The sequence below is a fragment of the Boleophthalmus pectinirostris genome, unplaced genomic scaffold (genome assembly GCF_026225935.1).
Source record: "Boleophthalmus pectinirostris isolate CB_2022bp ecotype Guang Dong unplaced genomic scaffold, ASM2622593v1 HiC_scaffold_18, whole genome shotgun sequence".
NCBI classification, from domain to species: domain Eukaryota; kingdom Metazoa; phylum Chordata; class Actinopteri; order Gobiiformes; family Gobiidae; genus Boleophthalmus; species Boleophthalmus pectinirostris.
The window spans coordinates 19,793,031-19,809,533 of record NW_026571133.1 but is presented as its reverse complement, the minus strand read 5'-3'; the positions used below and the strand labels follow the sequence as shown (position 1 = coordinate 19,809,533).

The 16,503-nt window shown below is 38.8% G+C and overlaps 1 protein-coding gene across 3 annotated transcripts in view; it reads right to left on the bottom strand.

The window, feature by feature from the left end:
* Positions 1–16,503, bottom strand: part of ppfia2 (PTPRF interacting protein alpha 2) — a 64,556-nt gene that overhangs the window by 490 nt on the left and 47,563 nt on the right. Inside the window, exons 4-28 of one of the 3 annotated variants that reach the window (XM_055153522.1) lie at positions 15,690–15,764; positions 13,394–13,501; positions 12,110–12,328; positions 11,331–11,477; positions 10,596–10,730; positions 9,930–10,013; positions 9,218–9,349; positions 9,085–9,147; positions 8,895–8,986; positions 8,642–8,774; positions 8,154–8,371; positions 7,573–7,813; positions 7,173–7,202; positions 6,950–7,080; positions 6,655–6,836; positions 6,467–6,557; positions 3,746–3,827; positions 3,340–3,540; positions 2,262–2,324; positions 1,944–1,973; positions 1,690–1,865; positions 1,515–1,612; positions 1,254–1,429; positions 843–911; positions 484–637 (exon numbers count right to left, since the gene is read on the bottom strand). In XM_055153522.1, the coding sequence (XP_055009497.1) occupies positions 484–637; positions 843–911; positions 1,254–1,429; positions 1,515–1,612; positions 1,690–1,865; positions 1,944–1,973; positions 2,262–2,324; positions 3,340–3,540; positions 3,746–3,827; positions 6,467–6,557; positions 6,655–6,836; positions 6,950–7,080; positions 7,173–7,202; positions 7,573–7,813; positions 8,154–8,371; positions 8,642–8,774; positions 8,895–8,986; positions 9,085–9,147; positions 9,218–9,349; positions 9,930–10,013; positions 10,596–10,730; positions 11,331–11,477; positions 12,110–12,328; positions 13,394–13,501; positions 15,690–15,764 (3,130 nt within the window). The remainder of the gene's footprint in view (positions 1–483; positions 638–842; positions 912–1,253; positions 1,430–1,514; positions 1,613–1,689; positions 1,866–1,943; positions 1,974–2,261; positions 2,325–3,339; positions 3,541–3,745; positions 3,828–6,466; positions 6,558–6,654; positions 6,837–6,949; positions 7,081–7,172; positions 7,203–7,572; positions 7,814–8,153; positions 8,372–8,641; positions 8,775–8,894; positions 8,987–9,084; positions 9,148–9,217; positions 9,350–9,929; positions 10,014–10,595; positions 10,731–11,330; positions 11,478–12,109; positions 12,329–13,393; positions 13,502–15,689; positions 15,765–16,503) is intronic. The other 2 variants (XM_055153523.1, XM_055153524.1) reach the window with 2 other exon arrangements.

The window sequence follows — 16,503 nt, the reverse complement described above, 5'->3', positions numbered from 1 at the left end:
TAAATGGACAGTACAGAAACACAATGACACCTGGTCTAGATCATGAAAATGAGCTAATATTTCAAATGTTATACCAAAGATATTAAACACCCTTGGACATTTCTATTAAGAACTGTCGAGAGGAAAAGACTGAGAAAAGGAGCACCATCAGACTGATAGGACAGTGTGGCCAGGAGGGACATGTGTGGAATAATGAACACAGGATCCAAAAGCCCTGGGCCTCTCACAGAGGCATAGCTGACCTTGAAACCAGTCCAGATATGTGTCATCAGGACTGTCATCCAGAGCCTCATAGAGGACTACACAGGAGCCACCACAAAAACAATAGCACAGTCAAAGAGCCCAAACAATGCCGTATTATTACTTAATAAATATGCATAATTTGGATTAAATTTGCACAGCATGAAGTTCTAAAATATGTTTCAGTTCTGAATAAATGCTTTGTTAAGTAAATATGTAATAAGTATAATATTCAGTGCTCACCATCTGGGGGCAGTCTTCGAGAGTGACCGGATGCAGTGAGCCGAAAGCCAGCAGGGAGAGTCTCTGCTGACCCTGGCATCATACTGATGCCGTGTACATCCCTCGGTGGAAACTGCCTCCTCCAGGAAGGACCTCTGAAGTCTTTGTCATCACACTGTAGAAAAAAGAAGCTCAAAGTTGAGAGATGCAAAAATACACACACACACACACACACACACACACACACACACACACACACACACACACACACATATATAGATTTGTGACATATTTATTCACAAAACTTAAATATATTAACTGATCATTAGGAAAGAGACTAATTTGTGAATATTTAGTTGTGTTAGCGTAATTTGGTTCACCTCGTCCAGTCGTCGGTCAGTACCCAGGGCCAGCAAATTATTGTACTCTCGCTCGAGAATCTGACGTGCCTACAGAGGAAAAACATGACATTCACATAATATTCTCTGCTATTCTTAGAAGCACCAACCCAGCAGACACACTACTGTGTTCACAATGCTCCAGACAGGCAAACAAGGAGGAATATATATGCAGCGAAGATTCACGGGGCAGGCTGCCAGAGCGACAGTTGGCAAATCTGCATGTTCTGATTTAGACCAACCTTTGTATCTTGACAGCAACATAATGCTAAATTAAAGCTGCACTGATGTTGATTTGATGCTCACAAGGATTTAAATAGATAATACAGACTGGTCTCAATCGATCACTGTTTCCATATCATAAACTATAGCAATGTATGAGCTCTTTCAAACCTGAGTGTTTTGCGTGGGTATCTGGAGGAGCAGCGCCAGACTACTATAGTCAAAGTTGTCGTCAAGGGCAACCAGGGCTCCATGCACTCCACTCTCCAGCAGAATGTTAGCATAGTCCCTCAGGCCTATGCTCTGCACCCAGCGGATCACCCGCTCATTGCTCCATACCAGCACATCTGCAAACATGTTACATTACAAATTCCTCTGGTAAAACTCAAGACACCACACACAAAATTTTAGATAGACATTTAATGTTTTTACCTCTTAAATCGTGTTGGCTATGCTCTCGTCTTCTCTCTAGTTCTTTTCTGTCATAATTGAGCTTTTTCAGACACATGATGCCATATTGTAAACTTGTTCTACAAATCAAAAGGCCAAAAAGTAATGTCAGCAATCCTGTGCATTTTACTTGTTCACATAAGCCCCATGACTGTACCTGTGGAAACTGTCCACCATTTTAAGGTGCACCCTAAGATCCTTCTTGGTGAGGTGGTCCAACATTCTGGCGTCCACCAGGCACTCCATGAAGTAGCTGCGGTACTGAGGTAGTCCTAGACTGGGCAGCCACTCGTTTCCTATCCACTCATGGTTCATATCACCATAAGCTAGAGTCTGGGAATGTCACATATATAGTATTATAATGGTTGTAATTTATTGGAAAAATGTAAATGGTATTTTCTTGGCTTTTACCTGAGCCCAGCTCCCTTCTTCAGAATTTGACTTCTGAAGTGAAAAAAAAGAAAAGAAAAAAGGCAAAGTTAAAACAAATATGGATAACAAATGCAGTGATATCCAGTGGAAATCTTTTCTTCTATTTATATATTTATATATGTGCAAAGTATTTTATTTATGTTATTTTATGATCATACTATATTAGGCATTGTGGTTATATACAGATATGATTATTATTATTTATTTATTTATCAACTCATGATATCCATGTAACATCCATTCACACAAACTCACTCCAGAGAGAAGAGGGAAGTTCAGGGGTACATGGGAACTGACCGTTTTGGAGGGGGCTGCCAGGGTCTCCATCTCCTCATGGGTCACCCAAACATTGCCTGATTGCTACAGGGCAAGGCCCAAGAGACAGAGTCGCAGCAGGGTTGGTAGTAGAGGTCCGGCAGGAGGGGCAAGCAGTGTTAAAGAATAAGAGCAGCACCACTGTAAGCCAATAGTGTTATAGCATCACAGTCAGATGACGAAGAGGCCCCACCCACCAGGGGGCAAAGGGCAAATGCAGTGGACAAAAACAAGCAAAGTACACAATACACTGTTAAATAACACACATACACTATAAACACATATTAGTACAATTAACAACATACAGCATTTTCACATTTACAACAACTGTTAAGCACATTTAAAGTACATAATGGTGTCTCTGTATAGTTTGTGTGTGTGTGTTCTAATTTTAAAATAAAAAAATTATAAATATAAACAGAAATGAAAATATGAAGGAGTATAGATTTCAAACCATGTGTAATTCAATGTGGTTTGTGTAAAGATTTCCAATAAAGTTGGATTTACTGAAGTAAAATGTACACAGAAGAAATTCAATTCTGTCAACTGGACAAAAGGTTTTTGAGGAGCTTGGATGTACTGCGAAATGTACTTGATCAAATAACTTTTTCCAGCTGGCAGAATTGAATTTCTCCTGTGTGATGGATCCTACCTGGACGACTGAGGTATTACACAAATAAAATGTATACATTTATTCAAACACATGGCTTAGATGTCCTTCAGCTGTCTGCAATCATTAGCTCTTTGTCATGCACTGGACATTTTCTCAACACATAAACAAGTGAATGTACTACCATCCGGAAGAATAAACCACTGTTCAACATAGCTGATTTGTTACAAGATCATTTGATTTAAATGTGTGGGTGGCCTGTCACATGCTTCTGTTGAGTAAGGAGTGAATGTAATTAAATAAGAATTTTTGTTATTGTTTGAGGGGGAATGAATTACAATCTATGTAATTAAACCAAAAATGTTAATTAATAAATCTAAATAAATAAATAAATAAAACAGAGAACATAATGTGATTCATGCAGATCCACACATATTCAGCAGCACTCACAGTTCTTGTGGTGGGTGGTGCAGAGGGGCTGGTGAGGGAGACCATTTCCTGAATAGCCAGACGGAGCTTGAGTCTGTGCAGAGGGTTACTGATACCGATCTCCCTCTGGATCTCAGTGTCTGACAGTGCTGACATGATAGCTCCACTCTTGACGTTTGCACGGCAGGCAGCAACATACCACGCAGGCATCCCCAACCAAAGCTTTGGCACAGGAGCAGAAGGGCACACAGAAGGGTTGTTTAGTATATGTATATGTAGTATATGCGGGCATATTGTGTCCTGTACCCTATTCTGAGAAACAACATCTCAATTCAAACATAGGTGTTGCAATACCATTTTCTCTACAGTAGGGGACAGCATTGACTGAATGTTTTAGATGATGATTTATTATTTTTTTTAAACTTACCTCCAACCAGGCAACAACAGTGGGTCCATCCCATTGAGCAAAAGGTAGACCTTTTCTCCTTGCCTCTTCTAGCAGCTCATGTCTGAAGCAGAGAAAATCTGGCATTAAATTAATTCTAAAGCATGGATCTCATCTGTTACCATAGAAATAACATTTTTTTCTATGGTAAAACTAGTATACATGAGGCATGTATTCCATCTTATACATTTCTTTCAAAGTGTCATCATCTTTGTGATGCCACAGACAGAAACAGAGCTCTGATGAAGAACACAGAGCAGTATATTATATTGGTGAACTTTGTAAATGCAAAATCATTTTTCCCCTGACCTATAACTGCAGACTGACATCAATATGTTTAACAAACCTCAACTCTGGCTGAAGACAAGCTAGAGATGCTCACATGTTTAAAATGTGCCTTGTCTCTGTCTTGTAAAATGTTCTACTTTTGTGCAGAATTTCCTTTCTAAAAAAAAAAAGTGTCTAAAAGCCCTCACTATGGACAGGCATTGAAAATTGGCACTAGCGCTATGATACTTTAAATGCATCTGGTGTAACGTAACTGCTATGCCCATAACAACTTTCTACTTTCATACATTCTATGAAGAACTAGAGCTGCTCATTTGAAGCACTTCATTGAGTTTGATCAATTGTTTTCATTTGTACATGAGATATTCTGCCAGTTAATCTTGTCTTTCCTTTATCTGTGCTGTGCTTTTGTGTTGCTAAGTAAGGTCGGTATGTCAACTATTACACTGCATTGTCCTAAGATCGACACAGAACTCTTATGCCAAAATGATTTCAGTCTTTCATTTGATTTGAGTCTGTCATGCATATGTGTAAATTATGCAGCTTTTCAAATCTAGAGAAACATACACCCAGACACACTCACTTCACAGGTGTGCAAACCTTGCTGAATAATAAGATAATGTCTGACAGCTAAAAGAAGTAGTCTCAGTACAAAACAGAGTATGGCATTCTTGTACCACTGTAGAGATGTTGTATTAATACAGTGAAACAAACAATACCATAGATCTAAAGAGCTTATGAATGATACGAAATGTGCAAATCCAAACATTCACTATTTACATATTGAATACATGAGTTATGCTCATGTCTTATGTTCAGATCAGACCTAATGCATGAAGAGATTACATCCACTGAACATAGCTAAGAAAAGGGAGGAAACATCATATGAACAATAACATCTGACATTCCCATAACCAGATATTGCAGCTGGTTATTTAGCACAACAGAGATAGAGACATGTAAAAAGGAGAGGAAGACATTCTGGGCACAGAAAATCAGGCCCCAGTTTAGCGACGGCACATTCGTTTTCAGCCAAGGATGCAGCTGCCATTGGGCTGTAAAAGGGAGGAAGAAACGTCTTGAAATGGTAAATGAACAAAAAGAAAGAAAGCAATGGTTCTATTAACAGCCATGAGGGATCAAGATAGAGATAGTGAGACGTTAGCTTTGGCACTTTCAAGGAGAGTACACATGGACACAGACAGGAGAGATGGCATACAAGGCACACGGCTCAGACAATGGTCACATCCAGGAGTTCAGAGATGTCCTCACAACTTACCCGCTTTGTTAGAGTCAGAGGAGGAGGAGAGGGAGGGAGGGAAGAGAGCAAGAGAGTTAGAGCAGAGGGAGGTAGAGATAGAGAAAGTGACGGGGAGACAAAAGTGTACACAAGTTAATGAGTAAATAGGCAATTAAGGCTCTCAACACAGACACATGCACTCACACAGTCGCGCACACGGAGGACACGATGGTGGACGATCAAGTACAGGAGCATCTGTAGATCAGTCACATGTGGTCTTCTACAATGCAGTCCTGACCACATCATCGTGCAGCAGAGAACATGTGAAATGCACTGAAACACAGCAAGGACCCCCTCCACGGCCTCACATTCAAATGTTCAGGTACATTCAGATAGCTTTGACCTCTGAGGAGAAGACACACCCACTATGGGACCACTGCGTTACTGACCACTCAAGATGCTGAAATGGAAAAGAAGAGCAGGCAGCTTAATGGCATGCAGAGTGGAGGAGGCACCAAGATGCAAGGTGGTTGTGTGGCCTTTATCCTGGAGACTGCTATGGAGAAGTCAGTGCGGTGAGGGAAAACATTTGTCAACATACAACAAACAATACTCTAACCGACTACATGGGAGGCAAAGTTATCCATCATGACAACTCAATGTGCACTTCGAGCAAATGACATTCATCATTTGGCACTACAGCATGGCAGATGCACGCACACACATACACATATCCACACTACACACACTACCATTCAAATATTTGAGTTGTGCTGATTTTGTATTTTGGGTAAATAGAAGAAAACATCCTGAAGAAACTATGGGCAATATACACTACAGTAACTGTAGGAAAAGCTTTTGCAGCTTTCCTACTGACAAAATATCTTTGTTAGATAAATGGGTGATGCTACATAAATCAATAGGCTGACTGTGGATGTCTCTGTGAATACAGTCAGTATAATCAGTGCTTGTGGATACTGATCCAGACTATTGATGAGCTGTATTTGCTAAGGTATTACGCACACAGTTATGCCTTGTGATATAACATATGTCATATACGATACATTATGTATCTACAAAATGTAAGAGAGTCAGTGAATAAGTTACTCTGAATGTAAACTGGCCTGTTGTCTCAATAATATGTGCTTGAATGTAATGTTTCAGTGAAAACTTACTTCTTTTTCAACCTGCGATCTTTCTCAGCCTGAGTGCCTAGTTTGCTAACACCCATCTCCTGTCCGGACATGTCCAGGTCCATCATTGTGGCTAAAAGCAAAGGTAGTAAATATCAGAACATGGTTGTAAAGAGAACTATAGCTATGTCTACCTGCCCCATTTGTGGAGTAATTAAAGAATTGCATACCTTGTGGATCAACCATGACCTGTCTATGTGCCAGGTGGGCCAGCCGGCCTTTCTCTTTCTTTCCAAACAAGCGTCCAATGGAGGATTTGATGCCCTTCTTCTTTGGCTGCTTGTGAAGAGAATCTTGGCTGCTTCCAACACTACTCAGGGTGCTGGCCTCAGCCTCCAAAGAGGCCACAATACTGAACAGAGAAAAGAGGATGCGATATGTGGTTATTTAGCTTAACAATCGTTTTAACATCATATTGAACTGCAGTTATCAGCTGAACATATTTTGGCTTAATATCTGACTTACCCTCGTGCATCGTTGTGTGAAGTGGTTGGCAGTGTGTGTGTCATTCGAACTGTGCGTGGAGTTGGTGGAGGAGATGTCTCACACTTTATGGTGGCCTTGTCCTCACGACCATCTTCTTCCACTGCAGCAATCTGAATAAAGACATCAGGAGTCACTCATTTTAGTCTCTATGACACATTTGTGTGAATATTGAAAAGCTTTCAATTAGATGACAAATATATACCTTTCTTCTGTGTTTCCTTAGATCACTTGGCTTAGAAAAAAAGAAAAGATATCAGCATTTTAATTTATCACAATCACATAGTAAAGTACTAAGTACTACTCCAGTGGCCTATTCAGTCAGGGTAAAGGTTGCATTTGCTGCCTTTACCCTGAATAAACAGGCATCTATTTATATCTACTAATATCATGTGAAGTTCCACCTATGCTACATAATGATTCCTTCCTTTTCCTCACTCTTCTTTATGCTAATATAATGCAGCCTTAGTGCCATAAAACATGTATATCTTTCACTTAAAAATGATCTTAATTGTACACCATAAATTACTACACTCTTAATTAGCAATCACAAATGCAGCACTAATAGTATCATAATTCCTTGTTAATTTTGCTGTGTGATTTACCAGTGTCATGACACCCATACGCTCCATGTCTCGAGCAGGACTTCGGGGGTCTAGTTTTGGGGTGGAGTGTCCACTAGGAGGCGATGAGGAGGCGAGGGAGGAGGCTGTGGCGGAGGCAGTGATAGAGGCCCCATGGTGGTGCATTCGGGCCAAGTTCAGACCCTCCAGACTCACACTGGCCACACGGTTCTCAATCTCCTCTGCCCGCAGCTCTGTTGACTCCTTCTCCTCCTGGATTAATCTGAGACACACCAATAAAGACACCACATTTTAACTGAAGACTCAAAACCCCTGAAGTGAACTGCTCCTTGTCCACAGTTGCTCTGGTTTAAGGTCAAACTCATATTCAGATTTTAGTTTTTTGCTACTTATTGCAAGGTGATGATTTTTTTGTGAATTTTTATGTGATATAAAATGTAACAATCTCCGCTCCTTAAAGCAGTATGCACATAAAAAAAAACACCCAGCTTTGCAGGACAAACTAACTAGATCAGCAGCTCAACAAGCACAGCAAATCAATATGTCTGGAAGTGTGACCTTTTCTAACAAAATGTGTGGGATGTAGTGTGAGGGCGAGGTACCGGATCTCCTTGTTGATTGCGTCTAACTGCTCCTGCAGCATCATGGCTAGAGTCTGGGCATCAGAGTGACCACTGGGAGAGAGCAGATCCATTGAGCTGAACAGGGTCTCTCTGTCATCGTCGTCAATGTCTGACATCTCTGTATCACTTTCAAAGTGATGCCCCCCAAGCACCCCGAGTTGCTGGGATCGCCATTCATGATCTCCCAGGGATTTAGCCTATAGACAAAAAAGATAACAATTTTATTTTTCCATGATTGTCTTATCACTGTATCATCCTTTATTTAACACAAATTCACCTTGCCAAAACACAAATACACAAGTCCAATTGCAGTCACTCCATAAATACTATATATATATATATATATATATATATATATATATATATATATATATATATATATATATATATATACACATATCATTATTATTGTTATTAAACCTGTTATTTGAAATAACATTTATTTTACCGTATATGTAATGACAAACCTTTGTTTCTCGCAGCCCTACTCTTCCTCTTCTCGGCCGGCGGATGACCTTGGCTGAATGATAATGATCTGATTGTGTTTCAGCCAAAGACCCCAGAGAAAAGCGGAGCTCAGCTGATGTGTCCAGGTGAGACCTGAGAGAAAACAAGTGTTTTAGCTACTGATATTTTGTAGACCATTTCCTTACTGTGGTCCAATGAGCAACTTAACTAATTATACAATATTCCAGTGTGATAATACAATGTGACTATTACCTTGAGAGTGTAGGCTCTGTTAGGGAGCCCCCCCTCAGTCTGAATTGGTCCAGTTCTGATCTGAGTTTCTCTATTTCCTCAGCCAACTGAGTCTAAACAAATATGACAAGGTAGTAAATCAAGACAGCATTGATCATTCATTATAACTTATTAATTTAAATCATCTCATATAGTATGACAAGAGCCTTACTTTTTCATGGATCGATTCCTCGTACTGTTTTCTGTAGCCTTCTGAGTCCTGAATTAACAAGTTCTAGATAAAGAGAAGCATATTAAAACCCTAGTCTGACCAGAGCAGTGACATTATTGTATAGTGGTCAAACCTTCTCCTCCAACGCAGCCATTCTCTCCTTCAGATGGAGCTGCAGCCGCTCATTGGACTCAGTCAGGAGTCTGTCCACTGTGTCCGACAGACGCTTGTTGTGCTCTTCATTCATCTTTTCTCTCTGACGTGCCTAAGGATGTAAAAAAACCCAAAAACTATTCATTAAAACAGAAAGGAACTTCTACATAAAAACTAAAACAGCCTGGATTTTTCAATGTGTGTGCTTAACCTAACTTTATGGTAGTAATCACTGTAAATTTTAAGGATCGCAAACTACAAGTTAGAAAAGTGCAGTACAGCAATAATAATTCATTTATAATCCTACAATAATTCCTACTTCTATTGCTGGTTCAAGCACACATAACATTTCCAAGTAAACTGTACTCTGCATTATACAGACAACTTCCTATCAATCTTAATCAATTTAATAAATGCCCTATTGCTTTGCTTGTGATCTCCAGTAATATAGCAGCAGGCTTGTAAAGGACTACAGCCCATCTCATTAAATGATCCCATGTTCCTATCAAATGGTTGAACATCCTAAGTGTCTCATTAGCCTTTGACAAACAACAACTCGTGTGTGGCACATATTGAGTCTGAGTTTCCAAGGCAATACATCAGTTATGCTTGGAGATGCTTGAGCTGTCATATTGATGCAGCAGTGGCTGCTGGGTAACATGGTCTGGCATGCCGCCTCCGTCATGACTCACGCGGAGCAGCTCCTGGTTCTTCTCCTCCAGCTGGCATTCCAAGTGCCTCATCCTCTCCTCAATGCTCCCGTGACGCTCTTCTGCCTACAGTCCACAAACACAGGACAATACAGGGCTGCATTATAATGTGGTTATACTATGTAGGCTATTAAAGAAAAGCAGAGTCAAATCAAGCCAAAGCTTTAACCCAAAGCTTAAAGATGGAAATCAATTTTGCATAGAGAGATAAAGAATCACAAGAGGAAGTATGAGGCCCCCAAAGGACAGAATGAGTGAAAAGCTGCTCCATCACACTGTAAGCTGCAGTCAGAGTGCCATGCAGCTGTCCCATTGGGGTAAAACAGTCCAACACTAGCCCCCGAAACCACCACAGGAAGAATCTGCTCTATACAGGAGGTGGCATGACCTTTGGCCTGTATCACTACCTTCCTAAGAATGGTGTTCATGTCTTGGATTTTAGCTTCCATAACAAAGTGATAATCATCAGGAGAAGTGGATGAGCTGGAGTCAGACTATGTGGCCGAGGGAGAAGGGGAGACATTGTAAACACAAAACACAAATACCAAGTGCTCTGGGGAAATAAGTTGTAAGAGTGATATATATATATATATATATATATATATATTTTTTTATATATATATATATATATTATTTTTTTTTTTTTACCTTAGTGAGCGCTGCTATCCTTTGTGCCAGCTCTGCCTCGACCTCCGGCAGTGTTTCGGCCTTCCTCATGGTCTGCTGTAGCTTCTGCTCAGCTAACTCCAGTCGCTCCTGAAGCTGCCTGTTCTTTTCCTCCATCTGGTCACATGATCAACACAAATGAACTCATATAATGTTTGTACACAGATTTGACAGGAAATATTCAACTCAACTAAATGTAACAGTACCATTAAAAGTAGTGGTTGCGTGTAGTAAGTTGTAGTTATATGCTCATACTTTATTTACTTTGTGAAGTGTGATTTTTCAAAAACACAAAATCATAGCAAATTATAATGTTGATTTTAGCAACATCTCATGTACCAAAAAGCAACAGACTGTATAAAAAGTCTGTATAGTATGAGTGCATTACTGATCACTAAAAGTCCCTATACAGCTACTGAGCATAAAACGCAGAACTAGTATTACCCTCAAGTGTCCTCTTTTGCCGGAGGTAACATTGAAGTCTTATTTTTTTTTTTATCTGTCTCTGCCAACACTGACAGATGCTCTGCTCTCTAAAGCATGAGGCCTGGCAGCTCAACATGCAATAGACCAAAGTGGACTAAGGCAGTGGGCTCAGTTTTTTTCAAGTAAAAGTACAGAAACAGACATTGTTAACATGTTACCTTTCTAGAGCTGTTTTGTATGGTGAAATAAACTGAAATAAAATAGCTAAACATAAAGAAAATAATATTATACCTGACGGAGGAAGGCTTCCTTATTGGCTAATTCATTCTCCAGTTTGTCATTGATGTCATGCACAGAGGTAGACTCTCTCTGGGCACTAAGGTAACGTTTTTCCAGCGTAACGATCCTCTCCTCCATGTCCTCTTTTTGACACATGGCCTGAAAATGCAAACATGTTCATATTAATACACAATGTAGAGGAGAATATCATTAATTCTTTGCTTTCTGGGGAACCACAGAAAGCAAAGAATTGCTGGACCACTATCATTACATAGGAGTACATCTTTTTAAAAATCAATAACTATTTCAGCCAAGGGCAATATGGACTCTACCTCTCTCTATAAGCAATCCACTTCAGTACTAACCACTAAACAAACATACAAACTCATTTTGAAGCATAAATAATTGGGATTGATATTTGACACACATACTGGGTGCCCTTGCTAATGTAACTTTTTCTATTTATTCAGGGTTAGGATTAGCACAAGAGAATATGCCGTTGTAACCTTTTATGGACAGATTATAAACAAAACAATGCATTTATTAGGCAAAGCAAAAGGTTAGATGTTGTTCCAATTCATTTCATACCGAAAAGCAGATTCCAATAGTAGCAGCCTTTGTTTTATTTTTGAATTTTTTATGTGCACAATAAATATGTGGTAGCATATGCTAATCTCTTTTAGGTCACAGCTAACCCTCTTTGAAGTGTCTCTTGCATCTGTTTTTTCCCCTGACTAATGTGCAGACTGGAGCTATCTGTGCTACTGTGTGTGTGCCAGTTGCTGCGTCACCTCTTTGATGTCCCTCTGGTACTTGTTGTTCATCTCTTCGGACTTAATCAGGTCCTTGCGAGCAGTTTCCAGCTCTTGCTCGACCTCGGACACTCGGGAGGAGAGGGAGGACATGCGCTCCTTCATCTGTGCCAGTTCGTAGTTCTGCTTCTCCAGGAGGTCCTGCAGCTCCACCACCTGACTTGCCTCGTGGGCTGACTCCAAACCATTGGATATCCTCTGTCAGAGAGAGGGACCAAAAATGTCAAATCTTTATCTGTGACATAAACTTTTCATTGATTTTCCATTTGGGGATTTATATTCAAGGGAAGCAAAGGCTGGGTAACTGACAAACTCTTCAAACTCCATAAGATAAATTGATTTAATGAGAAAGGAGGACTGTATGTGATGATGGATTTTATGCAGTATAAATGGTATTGTTGGGTTTCAAGGGTTTGTAATCCATGCTAGCAGTACAGGCCTGATAAACTTTCCTATACTTTTATATGCTGTATTATTGTGATCAGTACTAGGAGTCTTATGTGTGATGATACTGTTATTTGGTGAAAACTGTGCCTCAGTCAAAGAAAAGCTTTGTCTCTTTATTATTCATTTAGCCTCCCTTTGGTGATGACCTCTTCTCCTAGATTGTTAATGATCGTCTGATGCAATATGTCTAGACTGTCTGTGTCCATTATACTAGTCACATATGTGCATGTTGTGTCTTCCTGAATCAGTGTAGTGGTTTTGGCAGGCATTCAAGATAAGGCCTCAGAAAACTAACAAGACAGAGTGCACTATTAATCATTATAATTTCTTTGGGTAATTACTCATTTTTCAGATTATGATTAATCCCTATTTACAAGATACAAGTAGTAGTAAAAGCATCACTATTGATTTATTTTAGATGTAGGCTATGCTTTCTACTTTCATTGGGCACTCAAAACTCTTTGCATCAAGACACTGCACTCTATATCTCTATAGTCTATAGCTCTGATGTTCAAAGTTGAAGGCAATATTGTGTTTTGTGCAAACTCAACAAAAAAGGGGCCATCTGTGTTACTCATCAGATGGAAATTTGTATTCATCAGTGCACTTTCATATGTGACTGTGCAGTGGGATCGCTTTGTGTCACCTTTAGACCATGAGAAGAACCAAGAACATAGTTGCAACTATTACAAAAAGACAGTTAGTTCACTTAATATCTTAGAACAATGGTACCCTCAAAAAGGGTAGAATACTGGGGCGAATATTGTGATTAAAAATTGTAAAGATACAGTACATAATAGACTTGTAACCTCCTACCTTGCCATGTACCTTCTGTTGAGAATCGGTGCCCTCCAATAAGTCATCTCCTTCTCCAGCTGCCACTTTCCTCTGGAAGTGTGCATTCTGCTCGCGTAAGGCCACTATCTGCAAAACAACAAACAATGGCAGGGTCTAAGTGAGTTCCTTCACCCTCACAACTTTCTGGATGGAAATTGTAACCACAAAACTGTCTAACTTTTCTGATGGAGGCTCTGTCACGTGCTTATGTTCATGGAGATGTTAAGGCTTTATTGAAAATATATGCCACAATAAGGCAATAAACAAAATCTATCTTATAGTGACATAGTGTCACCAGGTGAAGTAACAAGTCACATATGTGGAGAGACGACATCTAAGGCTGCAAAGATTTGTAAAAAAAGAAAATATTTAAAAATTTCTGTCAAGTATTGCTATTGTGATAAGATTTGCAGTATGCATAAAAAGTACTCTATAGTCTGGAGTCTGTTCAGACCCAGAATGAACATTGTAAACAACTCTGAACTGAAATATAAAATGACTAACTAATACAAGAATCTTATGGATTTCAGAACATGTTTGGAGACATCTAAATTACAGGAACAACACATTTTGTTCTTTTCAGGAGGACATTCTTTTATAATAATAATAATAATAATAATAATAATAATAATAATAATAATAATAATAATAATAACTAATAATAATAATAATAATAACTGTAGCATTTGCGATTTGACAACTTGAACTGTGACTTTAATTCAATGATGTGCAGCTCTTGACTCCACTCACAGTGAGAATGCATTATTTTCAAGGTATTTTTTTTTAGCAACTAAACACCTCTGGTTGAATAGATGCAAGATAAGATAAATGCCATACTGTGAAACACTGAAAACAAAGCAATGACATCCCCATGAAATCAAGCAGGTAGCAGACCCTCCACTCAAAAACTAACATAAAACACCTTTAATGTGTTTTGTGTTTTCATCTAGTGCTGGTTAATAACAGTCTGTCCAGTTCACACCATTTAGGAACATATAGCAGTACTGTAAGATATGTGGACACAGTCACAATCACTATAATTATCTTGTTCTAGGTACCTTTTTCTATCTGAGGCCCCTGTTTTGTGGATGTAATGGTGACAATATGATACTCAACAACAGTAATTAGCTTCTTTCAGAACAGAAACAATGTAAATATCTTTCTTCTCACAGATGGGGACAGGTAGATCTCTGATTTCTCACACTGTATCTTATAATTGTGTCCCCCCCCCCTTTCCATTAAAGACCTGATTTCATTTGAGGCATGAAAATAATATTTTCCTTAACACAAACCTTGTTGAATAATGTGTACAAGTAATAAGCCTTAAAAAGAGGTTTTAACAATGTGCTTTTGTAGAACCACATCCTTTATGCTAACTGAATCACATGCCATTTGCTAATAGGACTCAGGTGAATAGTGAAGAACAGTCTTGTCACCAGAACTGAAGTCATGGGACAAACTGTATGAGTTTCATGGATTTTAAGGACCATAAATGGTTTCCTAATTTGGTTAATTCATTATAAACACATTAGTGTTAAAAGTACTTTTGTATCTATTGGTCTATAGTAATTTTGATATTCTGGTGTCAAAGTAAATCATATTAAAATTTCAATACTAAGACTTAGTACTTAATACTGATTTTGATGCCACAATGACAATTTAAAAACTCATTATACAATTTTTTTTCATCACAAACTAAGAGCAGTTGCTTTAATATTACCATGCAGTTTTACACTAGCTCTGGTTTAGTACAAGACCATTCTAGTATCAATATAAGTTCAAATGAATATCTAGTTTCAATATCAATCAGTATCTACGTAATTATTTTTTGACCACCCTATTCCAGATACATATAACACTCATTTACACCCATATATCAACATATTTTATTTTTATGCTGTCCCCTCTCTGTTTACATACAGTTCTTCATACTGTCACACTTTCCCACGCATCTCCTTTTCTTCTTTTCTACTTTTTATTCTCAGTCAAGGTGTCTGAATGGCATGTCTGACAGGCTGTGAAGTGGATCCTGAGCTGCTGCCATAGTTTTGGTCCTAGTGTCCATTTCTACCACTGTCATTTGTTTTCAGTGTCATTTCGTGCTATAGGGTGCAAGATTGAACTCTAGGGAGAGACCTGGTGCATGTAAAGTAATGCATAATTCAGAACACATCTCGCAGAATACATGCAACTCAATATATTCCATTTTATTTATTTTCTCATAAGCATGCAATGAGTCCTGTATGCATTGACATTGGTGAAAAAAGTGTGTTACCTCCTGATTGGCTGCGGTGAGTTCCTCCTCTAGTGCAGATACCCGTTCCAGTGAAACCCGAAGCCTCTCTCGTACCTAAAATAACATAACACATTGTTTTTTTTGTAATTTATTTATTTATTTTAATTAGGTTTAGCCTTTAATGTCTGTTTTACTATCACACATCAGTGTTACTGGAAACACACAAAGGGAGTGGGTACTAATGCATCCGTTGTCTGTTATACTCTTCTCTTAAAAAAAGAAAAAAAAACAAAAACAACAAAATGTATCATCAGAGAAAAAAATATAAAAAAACCCTGATTCATTCATTCATTTGACTGGTGATGTGAAATAGTCCTTATTGGAGTCAACAGCAGCTAAACTGATTCAGAATTGTTCAGGACTGAAGAAGCTATTTGGATGAGTTGGGAAACATAGTAATGTTTGAAAAAATGTTATCCACTTGACAGAATTCAATTTCTTTTGTTATAACTTTAGATTAGTTTTAGTGCAACAGAGTTGTTGCCTGTTTTTGTGGCTACCTGGCTCACACGCTGAGCAGTTTTTAAAACTTTTTGAGCTCAGTTTTTAACATAATATCATGGTGTTTTAGTTATGTATGAAGTGCAGCATGTGTAGTTCAAAGGTCACAAGTAAGAAGTAAGGGACTGTTGGATTGTGTGAATTGAGCTATTTGTTTTTCCTATTTCATTGGAGACTGTGGCTAATTAAGGAGCTTGCTATGGACATTTGAGATGCTACAGGCTTTTTACATCATATGTGGCAGCAAATGTGACGGAAGACCTTCCAGACGAAACACTTTGAGGGAATGAAC